This window comes from Saccopteryx leptura, chromosome 5, assembly GCF_036850995.1.
Source record: "Saccopteryx leptura isolate mSacLep1 chromosome 5, mSacLep1_pri_phased_curated, whole genome shotgun sequence".
NCBI lineage: Eukaryota > Metazoa > Chordata > Mammalia > Chiroptera > Emballonuridae > Saccopteryx > Saccopteryx leptura.
The window spans coordinates 202,235,516-202,257,941 of record NC_089507.1 but is presented as its reverse complement, the minus strand read 5'-3'; the positions used below and the strand labels follow the sequence as shown (position 1 = coordinate 202,257,941).

The 22,426-nt window shown below is 46.7% G+C and overlaps 1 protein-coding gene across 2 annotated transcripts in view; it reads right to left on the bottom strand.

The window, feature by feature from the left end:
• Window positions 1–604: 604 nt before the first annotated feature.
• The window catches only part of KCNB1 (potassium voltage-gated channel subfamily B member 1), a 90,499-nt gene continuing 68,677 nt past the window's right edge, over window positions 605–22,426 (bottom strand). For both annotated transcript variants that reach the window (XM_066387536.1, XM_066387537.1), the window contains exon 3: window positions 605–11,284. In XM_066387536.1, the coding sequence (XP_066243633.1) occupies window positions 9,275–11,284 (2,010 nt within the window). In that variant the 3' untranslated portion in view covers window positions 605–9,274. The remainder of the gene's footprint in view (window positions 11,285–22,426) is intronic.

Sequence of the window (22,426 nt, the reverse complement as noted above, 5' to 3'; positions counted from 1 at the left end):
AAATATGTTCTATTGGAAGGAGGTGAACAATAAACAAAATAAAGAGATAAAATATATTGTTGCAGAGGTGGTGTCATGGAGAACAATGAAACAAAGAAGGGGCTGGATTGTGAGAGTTCAGTGTTCGGCCCTTGTAGGCGTGTGGGACATCTTTGTGGGAGACGATGGTAAGGCCAAGGCTACCCAGGTATCATTGACATGAGAGCCAGATGATCAGAATCGGGGTTTTGGTCAGTGAGCACAGCATGGGGTGGGCTACTACTGTTTGCACATTGGGGTGACAAGCCAGTGGCATTTTCATACTCTTTCAGGTGAAGAGAAATAGCCAGTGCTGCCCCTCCAAGTCCCCCAATTCAGCCTCTCCTGCAGATCTTCATACCTCTACCTACTTGTGCCCTCCAGGAAATAAAACAATTTCCACCAAGCTTGTTTTCTCCATACCTTTTTATTGAACTCTGCAGACTTCATGAAGGGACCATTGGCTTAGAAATTCTTAAACATTTGGACGTATTTTACAAGACAGGACAGCAGCTGGAGGTCACAAATTCATCTCATCACATGCATAAAAATACACTGGATTTTTTTTGTTTGGTTTCTGTGTGTGTGTGTGTGTGTGTGTGTGTGTGTGTGTGTGTAAAATGCTCATTTTCACCTTTACAGGAAGGACTAGAGACGTCAACTGACGAGAGATGAACAGGACCCAAGAACACAATCCCGAGAAAAGAGCAGCTAAGGACATTGCTCATTTATGGCTAATGTGATTGGCTTGGCCCCCATCATGGGTGGGGTGATCAGAATGGCTTTGCTGGCAGAAAAGCCTCAAACTCATACCATGGTTCCTGGGAATGACAGAGGGTCTTAACTAATGGGATAGGGCACATGCTACCACGGGGGCTTTGGGGCTCAGAAAAACGGAAGACCATTGGCTCTAAAAGCTGGAGGACAGGCTGGCCCTCTTTTCCAGCTGGGCTCCCACGGCTCAGGGAATGATATCCAGTTTCCAGATGTTAGCTCCCACATTCCTGCCACCAGCAAGTCCCAGACCAGGAAAAATCCCTACTTCAGACCCTTGGCTTTTCCCATTGGAAAACCACTTTGTGGTCTCCCCATGGGCTGTGTGTGAGCTAAACTAGAACATGAGGCTGAGAATGCAGACTAGGAGAGTGGGAAGGAGGCTAGGGCTGCCCCATGAGTCCCCTGGTAATGTAGCTCTAAGAAGCTTGTGGCTCTTAGGGCAGACAAGTGTCAAATTTAGACATCATCTTGGTCCCTGATTGAGTCAAAGAACAGATGACATGGGTGGGGTACCTGCAAAATGACGAGTAGCGCTGGTTTGCGACAACAGGCTTAATGGGAGAGGCCCCCATTTCTCTTTCTTTCCCAGTTAACAATATTTTAAGCCAAGTAAGAACCAATAAACTCCTCTATTCACTCACACATTCACTCATTATTCATTCACTCAGAAGTCAATCATTTATACATTCACTACTCAAAAACACAGATTGGGTGACCACAATGTGCCAAAGGCATACACTGGGCGATAACCCTGAGTTTCTGGTGCAGAAAATAGTGTTCCCGGCCCTTGATTTTGGGTTAAAGCCAGGATGGGTCCGGAGAGTAAAAGGCCAGCTGCCAGTTCCACAGATGCTGATCTTCCTCTTTCCAACCCACCAGGCACACCAAGCTCAGAGGTTACGCTCATTTAAGAGAGATCCCAAAGCCCTAGTGAAGACCAGGGGCCATGAGCCAACCCATGGAGAAGTTCAAATTTCTTAGGCATCTTCTCCAGTGCTTCCCATCTTGTTTTTCAGTCTGGACTAGGCCAGGGAGGCAAGCAGGGTGGGGTGATCCATGTATGACCCTTGAGAGCATCCTAATGGGACAGAATTGGGAGTTTCTTTTATTTTTCAGAATTGTCATGTCATCGCAGATACTAACTTGTGCTATTCCTACAGGGCTGAGCCTCAAAAGGGGGTCTTGGAAAATGGCATTTGCTTGGTCTATCCATGCAAAAATATTCTGCTTTACCTAGTGATAAAACAACCTGAGACTGCCTGGATTGGGGGTCACCCTGAGGATGAAGCCCCACTTCCTTCGAACCCACCATACATCAATTAAGGGGAAGGCAGTATCCAGACCTTGGGAAGGGCCTCTAGATGTGGGAGATGACATTCTGCTGAAGATTTGTTTTGCTGTAAAACCGGATTGCAGCTGCCTCTCTCTCCTGGCCCTTCTGATTTAACTTCATCAGGTGGGGTCTTTCAAGTCCAAGGAATGGACTTGACATGGGGTGCTGAACACACAATACAATATACAGATGACGTGTTATAGAATTGTACACCTGAAACCTGTATAATTTTATTAATCAATGTCACCCCAATAAATTCAATAAAAAACAAACATAAAAAATAAGGATCTAAATGGGATTTCCTGTTTTATTTTCCAGCGGTGGTGGTGGTGGTGGTGGGGGAAAGCCTTTCTGGAATGGTGGCAGCTGCTATCGCCTGGGCAGTTTGTTCATTAGGCAGCTGGCTGGTGGGTGTCTTTTGTACAGAAAGCCTCAGGCTCAGGCCAATGAGGACACAGGCTCTGGGCAGAAGGGCTGAAACACCGCCATACAGCCAGCCTGAGATGGGATTGCTTTTTGGTTGGGCTGGGGAAGGGTAGCATGTGAACCCAACCTGTGTGGTCCCTGTTAGGGGACTGGGAATAGGTTGGATGCGTGATCAACAAGGTCATTGAAATCATTCAAGATATGGAGCAGAGGGGAACAGGGTATCCTGTGCCACCTTCCCAAACTAGAACCCCCTCTGAGAACCCCAAATCCTATCATTTGAGTTTCTGCTAACAGCACTCCCAGCCTTAGCTTCAGTGGCTTGAGCCTGTGCCCAGATGTTCAAACCACCTACAACACACACACACACACACACACACACACACACACACACACACACACACACACACACACACGGAAACAGAGAGAGAGAACTTCCCTAGTTGTTTAGCCCAGTTGCTATGCAATGTTAGGGTCCTCCTGCAATATCCATTTTGTACATTATCTAGCCTCTCTTGAAACACCTGTGTCAGGGAAATCATTACCCAACATGGCATCGAGCTCTGAAAGCTTTCTTAATTTGAGCTGAAATCGACTGCCCTGTCCTCTCATGCAAGACAAGCTTTCAGAGACCCGCAGGCAGCCATCCTGCAGGCAGGTGATTTCTTCTTCAGGGGTGCCCCAGCCCCCCACATCCTGGCCAGCCCTTAGAGCTGTTCAGGATCTTTGCAGGGAAGAATGGAGAGGAAGAGTTAGAGGTGAAGATGAGGGGCTGCTCCATTAACAGAGCCCCTTCCAAATTCACTTCTTCCAGTTGGAATTTTAGGGCATTCCCGAGAGTTCTCAGGTTAAGACAATATCAGGGACAGTGAGTGGAAACCCAATCTATACCATCTCTTTTTAGCTGCAAACAGCCACAGGCAAGGGTGTTTGCTTATCCGGGCATCAAACCTAGCAAACCATAGGGAAAAACAACTTTTATTTTTTTGTTCTTGTGTAGAAGTTTTAACAAATCTTGTCTGTTTTGTTTGGCTCTTATCCAAAACAGCTAGCTTACCAGGAACTTGGGGTGGGGGTGGGGGCAGGGGAGACTTTGATTAGACTCTTAGTCCAGAATAATAGATTTGTACTTGGATTGGTTTTCTCTTGGGATTGTTTGAAGGGGGCTGGTTCGCTGCCATCTAGAGGCCCGGAAATGGCTCAGATCTGTGATTTGGGCTGAGACGAGAGCCCTGAAGCCAACAGGGAGGCAGGTGGGGTTTGAAAACCTAAATGAATGCGAGTTGGAGATTATCTGAGCTTTCTTCATCTTCCTCCATGAGTTGATGGATGGAAAACTGGCCTTTTGCTGAAGATCCTGCTTCGTGAGATGTCCTATGCCCACCCTGTGGCTGGAAACCACCTGGTAAGATTAATTATCAGGGCAGTCCAGAAACTCCCTGAGGCCTTGATGAGTGGAAGCTGCCCTGGCCAGGAATCCCTGGCTCTGTGAAGCCAGAAGCTGGAAAGAAGAGGAGAGATGAGACGGCAGATTCTGGGGACACATCTTCTCAGGGTTTGGCTGCAAGCCTGTCTGGCCACTATTTTTTGGCGAGGCTGCTGGCAATGGACTGAAATGAACTGATAAAAAGTTGATGAGATCTGAACCTCACGATATTCTCCAAGGTTCTCAAGAACCAGAAGATGCTCTGCCCTTCAGATCCAATCGATGTTACAGGGAGCAGGGTGCTGGCTGTGGGAATAGGCCAGCCAGGAGGGCCCGGGTTGTATTCCGGATCTCAGAAATGCCGGTGGGAAGTTTGCTTGCATGGGAGTTTTGGTTCGGAAATCTTTGGGGATGGGAAAACTCAGTCCCCTCAGATCTCCAAAGGTATGTGGGATGAGCTGACCCAGCCCACATCCCATTCTGATTCTGAGGCTTATCTGCTCTTAATCCTGCACCTGTGCCCTGAATTCTTAAGAACAATGACTAGGAGAAACACACAGACAGCATGAAGAAAGTAACAGTGTCAACAGACTCTAGGCCTAGTGTCAGGAAATGTCCACCAGAGAGTCAGACATTTCTGGTGTCTTTCCCTACTCCCAGAAAATAAGAATCAAAAGGAAGAAAAGAAAACACAGCCCAAGGGACAATGAGAATAAATGAAAAAGATCAGAAAGATATTAACTATGGTAATGACCAACAACCAACCTCCTAAAATGTGATTCCATATTACAAAAGAAATTAGACTCAATGGCCCTATTATAAATTTGCTTAAAAATACATATATTTATATTTACCGAAACAGAAAAATAGACTACTCTGAGATGTGTGGATAATTTATGATGTAGTCACACATCAGATACTTCTAGAGCCAGAAAAATGGCAACAGAAAAATGCAGAGGTAACTCTTATTTCTGGGTGTAGCTAGGGCTGGTTTGGTCACTCTGGCTGAATGAAAGCATTTGGATGCTGCCATCTAAGCAGTGAGAGGCGAGGAAAGTTCAGCTCAGGGTTGGAGTCCCTCCAGTGTCCTGCTCGGGGACTCAGGTGAGCCCCTTTCTTCCTCTTTCCAGCTTCACAGCCACAAAGTCCTTCTCCAAAGAATCTTAGAGGCGTTTCCCCATATTCTCTTTTGATTCAAAGTTCCTTGATTGGAGGCTGAAGCCTGAGACTAGTTGGCAGAGGAATAAGGAGAGAGCTAGAGACCCGGCTGTAGTGACCCTTGTCCATGGTGAATTTTAAATTTCTCCTTGCCCATGGATTAGACACTCCAGCCGTGACTTGGAGCAAGACAAAAAATACACAATAGTCACAAACATAATACATTACAGCTTTACAGAAGAGAATACTGTTGTGTGTTGTTGTTTTTTCCTCCTTAGAAAGGTGGGTCTTTTCAGAACAGGCAGAAACGAGGCTACGGTTACTAAGACACAGTGGAAGAGAAACTGGGAACCAGTTTGAAAAAGTTTGTATCGCCAGCAATTCTCAGGGGTGAGCCAGGTGCATTGAAAAGAAATGACCTCCTCAGGATTCTGCTGTTTTCCCATAGAATTCTTCGTTCTTGGTCCCCAATGCTTTCAGATAAAGAGGGTTCCAGGAATCTATCTTCTCTGCTCTTTTCCTTTCCCCATTAAGTGTGCTTAAGATAAAATTCCTAAAGAAGGCACCAAGAAATCTACTGCGCCGAAGTCCTGTTTGAATTTTTTTTTTCCTTTACCCAAAGAGACAAAGGTGAAGAAATGGACTGACTCCTCCAGAGCTTGCCCACCTCTCTCAGCTGGTCGCAGACCCCAATCTCCCCCCGTGTGATTGGCATGCATAGCTACCTGGTCCCGAGCCCTTTCTGAAAATGGTGGAAGTTGGAACTCAAGTTCAGCTGGGTTCTGGACAAATTTCACTGAGTTTGCTTAAAGGGACCAAGCATCCATCCAATTCCAGCCCCTAGTTTCGTTCCTCTGGGTCTACTTATTTTTCACCCGCTTTCATTGGTTCAGGAATGGGTGGGACATGCACCACCAAAGTAAAGTGGTGCTTGCTTCCAAACCATGGCTTTCCTCTCCATCAAGACCCATTGATCAAGGTTAGCTTCTCAGTGGAGACTCTTAGGTAGATTTCCTGGTGCATGTACACAGGTACAGGTAGGATGTACACATATTAAAAATCTCGGTGTGTTTCTTTTTGGCAGGTGGGGGCCTGGGGAAACGTACAGCACTCTATTTCGAATGGGGCACAGACAGGATAAAAGCTACATTCCCACAATACATACACATTAGTAAAAGAAAAAACCCAAACCAGGACACAATACTTTCTAAGCATAGTATATGCTGAGTTTCAAATATTCTGTTTCTATAAGAACTCTATAGGACTCTGGCTATTCAGCCTGAAAAGGTAGGTTCTTCATGATACTTCTGAATTCGTCCTTCAAAAGTGACTCGATAAAATGCTACTTTAAGGTCAGACAAAATACATGAGGAAGGAAGGGCCAGGTCCTACGTGACCACACAAGGCAGAAAGGGCCTTTGGTTACAAGGAGAGTTGCACCAATTGGTTATTAGTTAAAAAAAAAAAAAAAAAGAATTTCTAATCTGTATACATCTTGTCTGCTTCAACCAACAAATGAAATGTCTTGACTTGAAGAAGGGGTGGTAGGTTCCTTCTCACGATATATGGCTATATTTAAACATGTTCACTTTCCTGATATGTAAAATAGACTATATTATTATTACTAATTTTTACAGATAAGCATCAGCTCTAAAAATATCTGAATCAGAAATCACAACTATTTACTTTTTATCAAAAAGCATTTGTTTGTTTTCCCTGAATTTTCACATTTGTGCTGATGGCGGACATAAATGGTGATGAAAACAGAGAAGAGACGTATGAGACGGCCCAGGGAAGACAGCTCCATGGCCATTCCTCAACAGGTCCCAAGCCCACACTGCGCTGGGCGAAGCCCCCAGGAGCGCTGCTGGTCCCTCTTTCTGGCATGTCACCAGCACAGGATGACCTCATTCTCTTTCTGTCTCTTATGTCCCTTTGCAACTACTGCCAGAGTACTCTGAAGATACTTTGGAAGAGTCAAGAAACTTTCGGCACGTGTTTTCTTTGTTAATGCGGCAAAGAACAGGACTGTCCCCTCTTGCAGGGATTCACAGTCCCCGGAGACACTGAGAAGCAGCGTGAACCAGGTGTGTATTCAGCAGAGGACACACATTTGTAAGGGTGGTGGAATGACCCCATGTCATCATACCTATGACAGGTGGCCCAACCTCATGCCTTTATAAGGAGGGCAGGCAGAATGACTCCATGATATTTGTGTACTAAACAGGTGGAGCGTGCCATTGTACTAACAGATGGATCAATGATATTGTATGAAGGATAGCTGAACGACACCATGTTTTGTTTCATCAGGAAGACGAATGCCTGTCACAATTGAAGACTGACAGATATACACTATTGTACTTGGGACATCATCCATCCAAATTGTATTAGGAGAACAACATCAGTCCATTGCACTAAAAACAGGCAGATCAATAACATGCTATCTTTGCTGACAGATGGGCCAACAGCATGGTGTCATGCTAGCCAGTGGCTCAACCCAATGTTACTGAACTGAGGAACAGCCAGCAATACCACGCTGTCAGACTGCAATCAACACCAGTGCATCAAACTAGGACAGGAACACCAACACCAAGAAATACGCCAGAACCGCTCACGATGCACACAAATACTTATTGCTTTTGTCTGTACTGGCTGCATTGATGGCTGCAGGATGGAGAACTGAGCTTGTAATAGACAGTGACACTGAAAACACACCAACAGCTGGTTGACAAGAAAGAGAACAGAGTAAACACCCAATGCCCAACTGTCTACTGTTGTCTTCTGAGATGTGCCTGTTTCCTGTACACATGACTTTATGAGAGGCCCCACTCAAGGGCCAGGTACCCTTCCTTGCAAGGGGGCTAAGAGGAAGCTTCAGGGGGCAGGGAAGGCTCCCACAGACTCTGACAAAGCAGACAGCAATACTAGCACAATATCATCCTCGGTAGCCGGACACAGGCATATAACAACAACCCAACTAGAGTCTTGAAAAGTGGCCCACGGGAAATGGTGCTTCTTTTAAAGTGCAAGATGGTGACACTGTCCCTGGTAGAACCTATTTTTGAAAAACATAAAGTGCTTTTTATTTTAACTTTTTTTAAACTTGAATACCACAGGAAACAAAAAAAGAATTTCTATTATAGTAGATGCTTTCCTTGCCGCAGCAGGAAGTATTCAAAAGTCTGAAAGGTTTTTTTTTTCCTTTTCAATCGGGGTTTTTTTCTTTCATTTTTGCAGGTAAAAAAAAAAACCCCATCAGATTTTATTCTGTTCTTCAGTAACATACAGTCTCTTTGAATAAGCTATTTCTTTTGCATATTTGACACTTGCATATCTTTTGAGTCTATACTAGTGATATACAGAAAACGTTCTCCCTCTACAAGCCTAAAGCAATGCTCAGAGTTCGTACTGTTGGATAAGTGCCCGCCTTCTGAACCCTTCCCAGATTGCCAGGGGGCAATTAGAATTGAGTACAAGTGGTACAACTCACCCTGATGATATCTCAAAATAAAACCTCAGGTACCACAAAATACTGAAGTCAATGAAGACATTTGAATAAGGGTGTTGCGCTGGGATGGTGGCTTCTGGTGCAAAGATTTCTCCATGCCACGAGCAGTCCCTGCAGCCTACTAACAGTGAGATCCATCCAGGAGGTGATGGACAGGAGGAGTTCCTAGAGGTGGCCAGACAACAATCAAAACCAAATTGGACAACCCACTTTTTTAACACCAGCCACATGTTCCAGCATCCTTCTCTAGCACAAGCCAGGAGGATCAGAGATGTTGCCTAGAGGCTGTGATGGAGAGTCATGAGAGAAGAATGGGAAGTAGGTGGCCTTGGTTGTGTCTAGAATGTGGTAATTGGTGGCTGTGAGTTCTGCTCATTATCGTCTCCCAAAAAGGGCAGTGGCATTGTTATAAGGAGGTGCCATATCCTATGGCTTGGCCAACTTCATTCCAATGAACCTGCCATGGCTCTCAAGGTCTTAGGGAGCTCTTGCTGGAGTCTCTCTTCTTTCTGGGGGCTCTGTAGAGCCTTTCTGTTTCAGAGTTCATGCAGAAAAACTCTGTGGCAGGGCAGCTGAGTAGCACTCCTCTTTGGACCTTGCCACAAGTCTCTCTTCCACATAGGGTAGTTCAGCTGCTCTGATCCTGTGTGCTTCCATGGGCTCCTCCCCCTGGCAATACCCGGACATCAGGGGAGATATGGTTCTCGAGTTTGTACTTTTCCTGACCACTGGAGGCTTTTCCAGTCAATGTTTCTGTAGAGTAAATACAGTTCTGCCTTAAGAACTTAGGGGAGGAGGGTAAGGGGGAACTCTCAAAGTGGTTCTTCTCTGATCTTGTCCCAACACTGAACTTGGGACTGGTGCTCCCATGGAGGCTCTTGGGAGGGCTGGAATCCACACTGTACAGAACCTGTCCCTCATCATCTGTGTCTGCATCAATGTACTGGTGGATACCCGCTTCGAAGTTGAATGCTATTGCTGTGTGTTTCTCAGGTGACTGAGGGGGTGTCCTAGCACTCGCTGTGGTGTAGATGGAGGACTCTGGACTCAGCACAGGCCTGTCCAAGAGTGCGGCACACTCCAGTCCAGCAACAGCAGCTGCAGCACCCCCCCGGTACCTGAGAGAGTCGTGGTACATCCCCAGAACGGGGATTAATGGGCTGGATTCACCCTCCATGAAGTTGACTTTAAGTGCTCGGAGCTTCAAGGGGTTGTTGGTCTTCATGGAACTCTTCGGGCTCTCAATGAGGAAAGCAGAGTGATGACTAGCATCAGGAGTGGGGTTGGCCTCCACAAACCTACCACCACTGGTGCCCAGAGCTCCCCGCCAGCCCATCTCTGGGGCCATGCTGCCCCCAGTCTTGCTGGAGAGTGATGCCAAAGGGCTGTGGGAGAATCTCGTGGCTTCAGGGAAGTCTGTGGCACAGCTAATGAAGCTATCAATGCTTGACATGCTTCTCATGTCTATGATCCCTTCTGTACGAGTAGGCAGAGGGGCTATGGGGCTGGGGATACTCTCCATTTCAAGTTCTTCCTTTGGTTTGCTCTGTGATGATGACTCCTTGGTATTGAGGATGGGCTGAGATTGGGTCTTGGCCATTTTATTGTACATGTCTTCCAACTGCTGGACGTTCAGGTGCTGAGGACTAGAAGATGATCTGGCTTTCTCAGGGGATCCCTGCTCCTTGGTTTCAAAGGACTTACTTGAGCTGGTTTCAGATAGTGTCCTTTTTGTCCATTTCCATTTGTTGGGAGACAAGTGATTATCTTGTACTTTATCCTTCTTACCCATATTTTCTCCATTTTTCTCGACCACAATGTCCATCATCTCGATGCTCCGGGCAAAAGCATCTTTCATGTTCATGGACACAATGCTGCCATTCCTCTTGGCTCTCTCCAGAGCCTCTCTCCGCTTGATTGCTTTCTCTTGCCTCTTCTGCTCCTTGTAGAACTCAGAGAAGTTGTTGACAATGATGGGGATGGGAAGAGCAATCACCAGGACCCCTGCGATGCAGCAAAGCCCCCCCACAATTTTCCCCAGGAGAGTCTTGGGGTAGATGTCTCCATACCCAACAGTAGTCATGGTAATAGTAGCCCACCAGAAAGAGGCTGGGATGCTTTTGAACTTGGTGTCTTCCTCATCCTTCTCCGCAAAGAAGACAAGGCTGGAAAAGATCATGATGCCCATGGCAAGGAAGAGAATGAGCAAGCCCAGCTCGTTGTAGCTCCGCCGCAGGGTGAAGCCCAAGGACTGGAGACCGGTAGAGTGGCGTGCGAGCTTAAGGATGCGGAGGATACGCATGATGCGGAAGATCTGGACCACTCGGCGGACATTCTGAAACTGCAGCACACTCTTGTTGGATTCGGTGAGGAAGATGGTGACATAGTATGGCAGGATGGCCAACAAGTCAATGGCGTTGAGTGGGCCCTTGAAGAACTTCCACTTCTTGGGCGAGGAGAGGAACCGCAGTAGGTACTCCATGGTGAACCATGCAATACACACAGCCTCCACGTGGGCCAGCTGGGGGTTGTCTGTGGTCTGGCCATACTCATCAAGGCTCTGCAGCTCGGGCAGCGTGTTGAGTGACAGGGCAATGGTGGAGAGGACGATGAACATTATGGAAATTATGGCAAGGATCTGTGAGGAGAAGAGAGTGGGATTTAGTTAGCAACCATCAACAGGATGCTCACTCTAATACCCGGAGTCCGCAGGGTGCTGCTCCTCAACGTTCAGGAGCATTTCCCATCTCACTGATCACTTAATGACTGGATGGTGGAGCTAAAAAAGGTGATTTATTCAAATCAATTTATTGTACAGATGTGGAAACTGGTTCAGAGAATTGAAGTGATTTTAAAGCCAAGTGTTTAGCCTTGGGGTTGTCAAATTTTTTCTATGAAGGGCCAGATGGTTAATATTTTTAGTAAAGTCCGTGAAAGCTTTGTTGCAACTACTTAACTCTGCAGTTGTGGCATATTGGTGACCTTAGAGAGAACATAAATGAATGCATGTAGATGTGTTTCAAACTATTGACAAAAAGAAGCAGTGGAATGAATTTGACTTGTGGGCCACAGTTTGCTGGTTCATCCCTATTGTGGGGTGGGGACTGCTTCCATGATAATAATACTTACCCTTTACTGGGTGCTCATTGTATGTGCTTAGCACTCCCAATGCAATACTTTATTTCATTCTTACAAAATCGCCAGTAAGTATTCTATCTGCACAGAATAGGTGAGGAACATTAGGTGTCTAGGCCCTGGCCGGTTGGCTCAGTGGTAGAGCGTTGGCCTGGCGTGCAGGGGTCCCGGGTTCGATTCCCGGCCAGGGCACACAGGAGAAGCACCCATCTGCTTCTCCACCCCTCCCCCTCTCCTTCCTCTCTGTCTCTCTCTTCCCCTCCCGCAGCGAGGCTCCATTGGAGCAAGGATGGCCGGGGCGCTGGGGATGGCTCCTTGGCCTCTGCCCCAGGTGCTAGAGTGGCTCTGGTTGCAACAGAGCGACGCCCCGGAGGGGCAGAGCATCGCCCCCTGGTGGGCAGAGCGTCGCCCCCTGGTGGGCGTGCCAGGTGGATCCCAGTCGGGCGCATGCGGGAGTCTGTCTGACTGTCTCTCCCTGTTTCCAGCTTCAAAAAAATTAAAAAAAAAAAAAAAAAAGAATAGGTGAGGAACATTAGGTGTCTAAAGGTAGTAAGTGGCAGAGCCAGGTGTCCACTTGGGTCAGAATGACCCCAGAGCATGAGCTCTTTAGGCTGCGTTAGAAATCAGATAAAAGCTATAGATCAGAGGTACAAGTGGAAGGGCCAGGACCAGCATTCAGTTTTCAATGTGTCAATTATTTATTGATCATCTACTAGACGTGAGGCACTGGGGTACTGCAGAGAGCAAGAGAGCTCTGGTGTCTTGCTAGGCCAGCTCAGAATAGGACAGGGAGTACCTCGTGATATAGTGTTTCCCCAATCTCAGGTGTGCTACCAACTTGATCTCTCTCTCTCTTTTTTTTTTTTAGCTATAGTAGTGTCTTTTGAAAAAACTCAAGTTTTACTTTCTTGATTTAAACTGATTGAATGAGAAAATTCTGTAATCACTTGATAAAATGGAATATCTGATACGTGCAAAAGTAGATCTAATTTATATATATTTGTGAATCATAATCAAATGAACACTTATGAAGCCACCACCCAAGTTAAGAAACAGAGCACGTAACAATTACATCAAAGCTTCCTATGTCCTCCACCCCGGAGATAATCAGAATCTTTTCTCATCCCTTTGCTTTTCTGTATAATGTTTAATACAAACATATACATGCCCAGACAAGTTATCGTTTCATTTTGCTCAGTTTTGACATCAGATTGTATGTGTTCTTTTGCTGCTCGTATAACCCTTTCCTGAATAATAAAACAACAACAACAAAAAGAGAACCCACTTACCTTCTTTGTTTTATTTTAGCCTCATCCTAAGAAAAAAACTTCTGCTTTTGCATGCTAGGGATATATGTATTAAATATTCATCAAAAGAAACATGTGATCGTTGGAATAAAACATTTTAGAAGCACACTTTGTGAACTCCTGCATCAAGGTTAGGAGTATGGACCCCGGACTTGGAATCCAGCTTTGCCATTTATTGGCTGGGTAGCCGTGGACATTGAAATTTTCCTTGCCTTAGTTTCCTTATTTGTAAAATGGGGGGTATACCAGTGGTTCTTAACTGGGGATGATCTTACCACCCAGGGGACATCTAGCAAATTTTGCAGAAATTTTTGGTGGTCACAACTTGGGGAAGAGACAGCTAGTAAGTGGAGGCCAGGGATGCTGTAAATGTCCTAGAATGCACAGGACAGCCCTTCAATGAAGAAGGATGTAGCTTCAAATGTCAATAGTACCAAGGTTGAGAAACCCTGTGATATAACGATAGTCAGCCCCCTCATCAGTGTAGATTGGGGGAAAGGAGGTTGTGCTTGTATAGCTACTAGCTCAGGGCTAGCTAGGCACAGAGTGGGTCTGATCTTACAGGGCAGCCAGTCAGGGCCTTGGGCTGAGCCCCAAGGTCGCTGCTGTAGCCTCTAACTCCAGCCAGGAGGGAGCCTGCAAGAGAGGAAGAAGATCCTTGGAGAGTCTGTTCCTTTAAGAGCTGGGAGGTCCCATTTCCCCCAGAGGCTTCTGGGGGAAGCCTGCTCCAGTTTCTAACACCAGTCAACTTCAGAGAAAGCCCACATAATTGATGTTTGCCAACAGACCCATGAATTATGCACCCAGCTATTATAAGTCCTTAGGGCTGTTATTCTTTTTTCTTTTTGTGTGTGTGTGTGTGTGTGTGTGTGTGTGTGTGTGTGTGTGTGTGTGAGAGAGAGAGAGAGAGAGAGAGAGAGAGAGAGAGAGAGAGAGAGAGAGAGACTGAGACAGAAAGAGAGTCAGAGAGAGGGATAGATAGGGACAGACAGACAGGAAGAGAGAGAGCTGAGAAGCATCAATTCTTTGTTGCGGTTTCTTAGTTGTTCATTGATTGCTTTCTCATATGTGCCTTGACTGGGGGGCTACAACAGAGTGAGTGACTCCCTGTTCAAGCTAGTGACTTTGGGCTCAAGCCAACGACCTTTGGGCTCAAGTCAGTGACCATGGGGTTATGTCTATGATTCCACACTCAAGCCAACGACCCATGCTCAAGCTGGTGAGCCTGTGCTCAAGCTGGCGACCTCGGGGTTTTGAACCTGGGTCCTCCATATCCCAGTCTGATGCTCCATTCACTGAGCCATCACATGATCAGACAGGGCTGTTATTCTAAGGCAGACACCCCCTTTGTGCCTGAGCATGTGCCCTCCCTCTTCCCTTCCTTTCAGCAGAAGAAAAGGGGGGCAGAGGCCCTGCTGGTTCCTGGAGGTGGGCACCTACTTTTAGGGTTGGGTTGGGAGGGTCGGAGCACACCAGGCCCCCTTCCTGCATCAAACAGAATGTGCAGTGATACAGCCTGAGCTTCCCTGACCCACTCCTCCTGGCCCTGCCCTCAAGATTGTTCTGAGACCCACTACACTCAGGGCCACACTTCCTGGCTGGAAGACTTCCAGATGTGAGTTAAACCCTCTGTGCCTCAGTTTCCTCATATGTAAGGTGGAGGTGTATGTCACTGCAGGGCTGCAGTAAGAATTTGATGAGCTCATAAAGCTTTTGGATTTTAGTACTTCATAGGCTTACACTTATGTATAAGCTCTCTTGGGATTTGAGTTTGAGTCCTGGCACTAATATTCCCTGACTGTGTGGCCTTGGACAAGTCACTTCCCCTCTCTGAGCCTCCATTTCCTTATCTCTAAAATGAAGAGGAAAGTAACTGAGCACTTAATACATAACAGTCACTTAATATATATTATGATATTAAATTATTAATCATGTAATTTATTGTTATTCCCACCTCTGACCCCAGACAGGTTGCTTTTGGAGGTCCAGGATTAAGGACTAGGTCTGTGGGTTCCAGAGTCTGGCTAAAGCAGCAGACATCCTACAGACAGCCTTGAACCCAAATGAACAGTGTTTGTCACGTCTCTGAGATGGGTCTCAACAGTGGGGAACCAGCTAGCACCCCAAGTCCTCTTGGTCCCAGCTCAGGCCCCTGCCTGGGCCTCTGCATTTCCAGCCTTGTTTCCTTGGGATCTGAGCCCAATCAGCTTTGGGCAGGACTCCAGGAACTTGGGTAGCAGAGGTAGGAGCCAGGACCAGGGACTTGGAGGCTATCCCTAAATTCCTGCTCTGCAAGGAGGCTTTGGATCCTGGAGCCCACTTGTCTGCACCAAATATGTGAGTGGGCTATGGAGTTCTGGGAGAAGCCAGGCCCTCTTCATCCTGTCAGCTCTGGGGGTTGATTACAGGGAAGTCCACCTTTGGCTCCAGCAATCAACACAGGCTGTTTATCACTTCCTCTGCATACTGGCCTGCTCTTCCAGGAATGTGGATTTTCCATGCAGTCAAGGGCCCAGGCTCATCTCCGCAAGATGGGAAAAGGGAAGCGACTCGTTCATGGTCACACAGCCCACAGGGGTCAAGTCTGTACAGTGACACTTGAAGCTCTGGCAAGCTGAGATCTAGTGTCTAAGGGTTGCAAATTACTTTTCACACGCAACACGTATATTCATGGCAGCATTCTTCACAATAGACAAAAAGTAGAATCAACCCAGATGTCTATCAACCGAGGATTAGAAAAATGAACTGTGCTATTTCCGTACCATACAACGGAGTATATTCATCCATAAAAAGGAATGAAGTATTGATATGTGCTATAATATGGATGAATCTTGAAAACATTATCTAAGCGAAAGAAGCCAGACACAAAAGGCCGCACACTGTATGATTCCATTCTATAAAATGTGCAGATAAAGCAGATCTCTAGAGATAGAAAGTGGTTGCCAGGGTGGGGATAAGATTAACAGTAAACGGGCATGTGGGATCTCATCAAGATGACGAAAATGTCCTAAAACTGATGGAGGATGATGGTTGTACAACCCGGCAAGCTTACTGAAAAATCATTAACTTGCACACTGGAAATGGGTGGATTTGTATACTATGTAAAGAAGCTGCACAAAAGCCAAAAAAAATGTGATTTCCATAAAGGGTATTCCATTGCTTTTCACCCTCACAACTACACTGATAGGTGACAGGAGGGAAGCAGAAACCCGAGCAAGCCACAGCCCTGCTCTAAACCCTGCCGTGGCTCCCTGCACTATCGGAGGAAGTTCGGACTCCTTTGCATTTAGTTGGCATATGTTACTCTAACAGAGTGCTTACTAAATGTGATGCTAGTTGCTGGGGATGCAGCATGAACAAGAAAGACAGTTTCCTGGGTCTCAAGAAGCTGGTAGGGAAAGGCAGACCAAAACCCCCCCATAAACCAATAAAGGAGCAAGGTGATGTCAGATAGTGTTATGTGTGGCACGTTACTGAGAAAAACACGCCAGAGGGATCAGTAAAGAAGCACTGGCGGTGTCCACATGAGGCGGGGTGGTCAGGGCAGGCCTCTCTCAGGAGGTGCCCTGGTTGCTGAGATTTGAGGATGAGGATGAGGAGTTCAAAGATTTAAGCATGTCAGGCAGAAGGCCCAGCATGGGCCTAGGCCCTGATGCGGGCCTATTGAGGACAGAAAGGTGCTCAGTGTGGGGTCTGAGTGAGCAAAGGGGGAAGTGGGAGGAGATGAGGTCGGAGAGGCAGGAGGGCCTGATGAGGCATGATAAAGAGATTTGGATTTTATATTAAGACCATCTTTCTTCTCTCTCTCCAGACCATTTCCTGCATCTCCCACTGCATATTTCATAATGAATGCCAGCAAAACCACTTACATTTCCCAAGCTGCACCATCAAAGTTGCCCACCCCCCAGGTCCTTGCCCATGTGGTTCCCTCTGCCTGGAATGCCCTTCCTCCCCCACTTCTCCTGGGTGATTCGTACCCCCTGTTCAGGCCTCAGCTCAGAGGCCATTTGCTCCAGGGAGCTCTCTGAGCCCCAGCTTCAGGTTGGGTACACCCATCCTCTGGACGCCCACAGCCTGAGTTTCTCCCATCATCCCTCTGATCTTGCTGAGTTGAAATTTTCTCCTGTGTCCCACAGTAGACTTTCAGCTCCATGAGGGCCCAGCTGCTATATCCCCAGCTCCCCAAACAGTGCTTCATGCTGAGTAGATGCTCCCTAAATAGTTGATAAATGAATGAACAAGCAGGTGAATGAAATGGAGGCTCAGAGAACGAAGTAACTTTTCCAGGACCACAGAACTTGCAAACGGTAGATTCAGGATTCCATCTCAGGTCTGTGGGTCTCCCGACAGTTTCAAGGACATAGGCGGAAGAGGCTCTTGACCATCAAACCTTTCTCTCCTTTTATGGTGCTTCCGCTTCCTCCAGCTTTAAGGGGGGGATTACAGCCAGGGAGTTTTAATTATAAGGGTCACTGGCACAGATCCGATTAAGGGGATTGGGAGCAGGCTGACGGTTTCCTCCCTCCCCTGCGGATGGGGCCACCAACAAGAGGTTGATGCAGAATTGGAGTCAGAAGCCTGTAGGGGGCTCTCCTGGGCACAAAGGGAAAAGAATCCAGTGAGGTCTGTGTGCTTGGACAACAGGATGAAGACAGGCCTTGGGGCAGAGCCAGGCAACAGTGGTCTTCATTCTGAGAGGGCAACCAAGTTACCAAGGTGGAAGGGAGGTACGGTGGCATTGCTGGGTGTCCCAGGCATTATACACCAAGAAGCCTTGAGGCTGAGAAGCTTATTTTTACTTGTTTGCCCAAGTTTCAAACTTGGGAGATTTCACATAAAAAAGCCAGATTTTCAGATTCCCTTGGAAAATCAGATTATGTGTCTCCATTCAACCTGCACTCCCGATGGCAGCCATTGGCTGGAGCTGAAGAGCCAGCCGCCCTGGCCTTTGCTCCCTAATTTGCCACAGGCCACTTCTCTCTTTTCATTATCAGCCAGGTCTCTGTAGGCACTGGGTTTGCAGTCCCAGACTGGTGCAACTCTGCAAACAGTAACCATTTAGTGATCTGCTACAGTATATGAAGAACTTTCCAGACAAGATCTGTATCTATTTGCCCAAGACAGGAACCTAGGATTCATACTTGCCACACTTATCTCCCCGAGGTGACCTGACTCTTCCGAGCAAGCTCTGGCTTGGCCGAGCCCTTCCTAACAGGTCAGCTAAGTTCCCATGAGCCTTGTCAAAGCAGGAATTCTGGCCTGACCAGGCGGTGGCACAGTGGATAGAGCGTTGGACTGGACTGGGATGCGGAGGACCCAGGTTCGAGACCCCGAGGTCGCTCATCTGGTTTGAGTAAAGCTCACCAGCTTGGACCCAAGGTCACTGGCTGGAGCAAGGGGTTATTCAGTCTGTTGAAGGCCCACAGTCAAGGCACATATGAGACAACTAAGGTGTTGCAACGAAAAACTAATGATTGATGCTTCTCATCTCTTTCCATTTCTGTCTGTCTGTCCCCATCTATCCCTCTCTCTGACTCTCTCTCTGTCTCTGTTAAAAAAAAAAAGAAGCAGAAATTCTGGGAGCTGGTGATGTTGTAACCTTTTGCCCATCTGAGGACAATGCCTCTGGTGATGGTGGAGAACTTGACTCTGGTCCCTGCAGAAGAAGGAGGTAATAGGGAGAAATGGGGGTGGGCAATGCCCTTCCTTCCTGAGTGATCACCAATTCCCTATATTTGCCAAGAGCCTGAGAAGCTGAGGAAGGGACTGGCAGTCTTAACAGCGATGAATGGCATGGGTCCATCCCTGTTGCAGTGAGCAGTGTATTGAAACAAAAAAAAAGGAGCATAGGAAATGATAGGCAAGGAGAGTATCCATGGGTTATGCTGAGTCTGGCAGGGTGGGGAGTGGAGAAGGTAAATCTCTGTGAGCTTGGCTAACATGGCTGGTGTTGCTAAAGGGAGCTGAATATGTTAGTCTGGATGCTGGGATTGGGTACTACTCTGGCTAACATCAGAATAATGATTCTGTGAATGGTCACCCCTGACAATAGCCAGACTTGCTGGTTAATGTCCAACATAATTTAGAAAGAGGCATTTGAGTGACCTAACAATGATGTTTCTCATGTAAGATTTTTATCTCACTAGAGATTCATATTGAGGTGAAATGGATATGTGGGTGGTTGAGAGACCTACTTTTTAATTCTGTCTGGGCATCTTTAGATAAGTATCTCACATCTCTGGTCTTTCTCATGAAACATTCACTTGAGACTCTGTTGGGTCTCCAGCACAATTCCCTTCCAAGTGGTGACTCAGGGATGCAGTGGGTCTATCATCTCAGTATGTGGCCTTCACCCTTCCCACGGCAGGGGAATGGACAGCATGAATAATTCACAATTCCATGCACCCAGAAGTGATTGATATCTGTCATTCCCTCCCCTGGCAGTGAGATCTGCGATCAACAGAGCTTCGAAACTGCTAACATGCTACATAACAGGCTAAGGAGATGGTCTCCACCATGGTTGTGTGCACCTATGAAGCATGGGGGAGCAGAGAGAAATTAATGGCATTTAATAAACAAGTTCTAGAGATCTGGTGGACAACATTGTACCTACAGTCAGTAGTACTGCACTGTACACTGAACATTTTGTTAAAAGGGTAGGTCTCGTGTTGTGTTCTTAACATGATAAAATAAAATAAACATAATAAAAAATTGGGATAGATATACAAAATAAAAAGCATTTGAGCCTGACCAGGTGGTGGCGCAGGGGATAGATCATCGGACTGGGATGCGGAAGGACCCAGGTTCGAGACCCCGAGGTCGCCAGCTTGAGCGCGGGCTCATCTGGCTTGAGCAAAAAGCTCACCAGCTTGGACCCAAGGTCGCTGGCTCAAGCAAGGGGTTACTCGGTCTTCTGAGGGCCCGCGGTCAAGGCACATATGAGAAAGCAATCAATGAACAACTAAGAAGTCGCAACGTGCAACGAAAAACTAATGATTGATGCTTCTCATCTCTCTCCATTCCTGTCTGTCTGTCCTTGTCTATCTCTGCCTCTGTAAAAAAAAAAAAAAAAGAAAAAAAAAGCATTTGAGGCAGACAAAAAGAAAAGCAAGAAATAACTGGCATTTCTACTTTTTAACATAAAAAAAAAAAAATCAAGTGTTAGTGGCATTTAGTCCAGTCATCAACATGGCTCACCGCTCACTCTCTGTGTCAGACTTCCCAGGGGAAGCAGAAGTGCCCGAGGAAAGTGGGGCTGCCTCAGCCTGCTGGGTTGGCAAGGGAACTCTCACATCTTTGCTTGCATTGATGCTGTGCACGTTCGCTTGGTGTGGAAGAGCCTTCTAGCACTTACTCCTATCTGGTTCTTGTCTTCTTCCTGGGCACAGCAGAGAAATCGACTTCCTCTGTGTAGAGAACTGTCGCACCCACTGTAGCCAGTGGGCTGTGCGAAGGGGTGTTGTATATATCACTTTAGGGCTGAGGCATTTAAGAGTAGGTGTGAGTTCTCCATACTCTTTCTTCCTTTCCGCCAACAACATGAAACAGATCAGTGACCTTTTTTGATTAGGCCTATTTGACCCCGCAAATAAAAAGTGAGCTGGTTAAGAAAATTCTCACCTTTATTTTACAGGTGAGAGAACTAAAACTCATAGAGGTAAAGTGACTTGCCCAGGATCACACAGCCAGAAAGCAGCTGAATCACACTGAGATATAACGTACAAGGTACCTGGCATCTAATAGGTCCTCAGTAAATGCCAGTTCTCTTCCTCCACAAACCAAGGAGGGCAGAATGGAGAACTGGAGGAGACGTACTAAGTGGGGCCTGCCCTGAGCTCCATGCTGCTGGTCGGATCCCAGATTCCATCTGGAACCCTCCAAACTGTGCTGGGGTCCAGCAGGAGTGGAAACCAAAGCTTAAGAGCTGGTTAATAAAGTAAATCAGTAGCCAGGATGTCAGCGCCTGAACAAAATTCTTAGAGGATCCCACTCCCTCCAAAAAATGTCATCTGAGGGTAGGGGTTGCAAGTCGAGGTTTCCAGGGAAGGGTCCAAAGTCCCAGCACTTCTTAGAGACTCTTATGCTTATAGGAGCTTGCACAAATAATGGTTTCAGTATTGCCAAGGGTCCTATAGTCATCTGAACTTTAAAAAAAAAAATGATTTGAGAGAGAGAGAGGAAGAGAGGAAGAAAGGAAGAGAGAGAGACATTGATTTGTTGTTCTACTTATTTATGCACTCAGTGGCTGATTCTCCTATGTGCCCTAGCTGGGGATCAAACCTGCAACCTTGGCTTATTGGGATGACACTCTAACCAACTGAGCTAGCCAGCCAGGGCCATGTGAACTTTTCAAAGCGCCTTCATACTGAAGCTGGACAGAGAGTAAAGGTTCAGCCTGCAAACTGATATTAGACAGAGCTGGGTTGCAATCTTGAGTCTTGCCAGCTGGGTGACCTCTGGTCCATTTCCTAACCTCTTTGAGTTCTGGTTTCCCTCATTGTGAAATGGGCAGGACTGGAAATAGAAATCAAAGGTAGAAGCTCTCAGTGCAGAGTTTGGGAGCTCTTCAGCTTTTGGGCCTTGAGTTCTACATATAGCAGGGGTCGGGAAACTTTTTGGCTGAGAGAGCCATGAACGCCACATATTTTAAAATGTAAGTCCATGAGAGCCATACAACGACCCGTGTACCTTACGCATTATCCAATAAAAATTTGGTGTTGTCCCGGAGGACAGCTGTGATTGGCTCCAGCCACCCGCAACCGTGAACATGAGCGGTAGGAAATGAATGGATTGTAATACATGAGAATGTTTTATATTTTTAACGTTATTATTATTTTTATTAAAGATCTGTCTGCGAGCCAGATGCAGCCATCAAAAGAGCCACATCTGGCTCGTGAGCCATAGGTTCCCGACCCCTGACATACAGGCTGAACCTTGGCATGGATAACCACGTCATCTCTCTGAGCCTCAGTATCCTCATCTGTAAAATGGGAGTCATCACCTGAAACTAATATAATATTGTATGTCAACTGTAAATGAAAAATAAAAAAAAGATTAAAAAAATAAAATAGGAGCAGAACAGTCCCTACCACACTGGTATTTGTGAGGCGGCGATAAACTCATGGGTGGAACAGGCGTACCCCAGGGACTGCCACTTGCTGCCAACAAAGGGAAAGTGGCTGTGACAAGTGTGAACAGAGGCCACCCGCCAGCTGGAGGGCTCCACAGACCCAGGAACGGGTTGTTTTGGCCTACGCAGTGAATTAGTTGCCAACATTTATTCCCCCTACGAATCCAGATTTCCTGCTTCTCAAAAAGAACTGAAACTCTGGCTACTG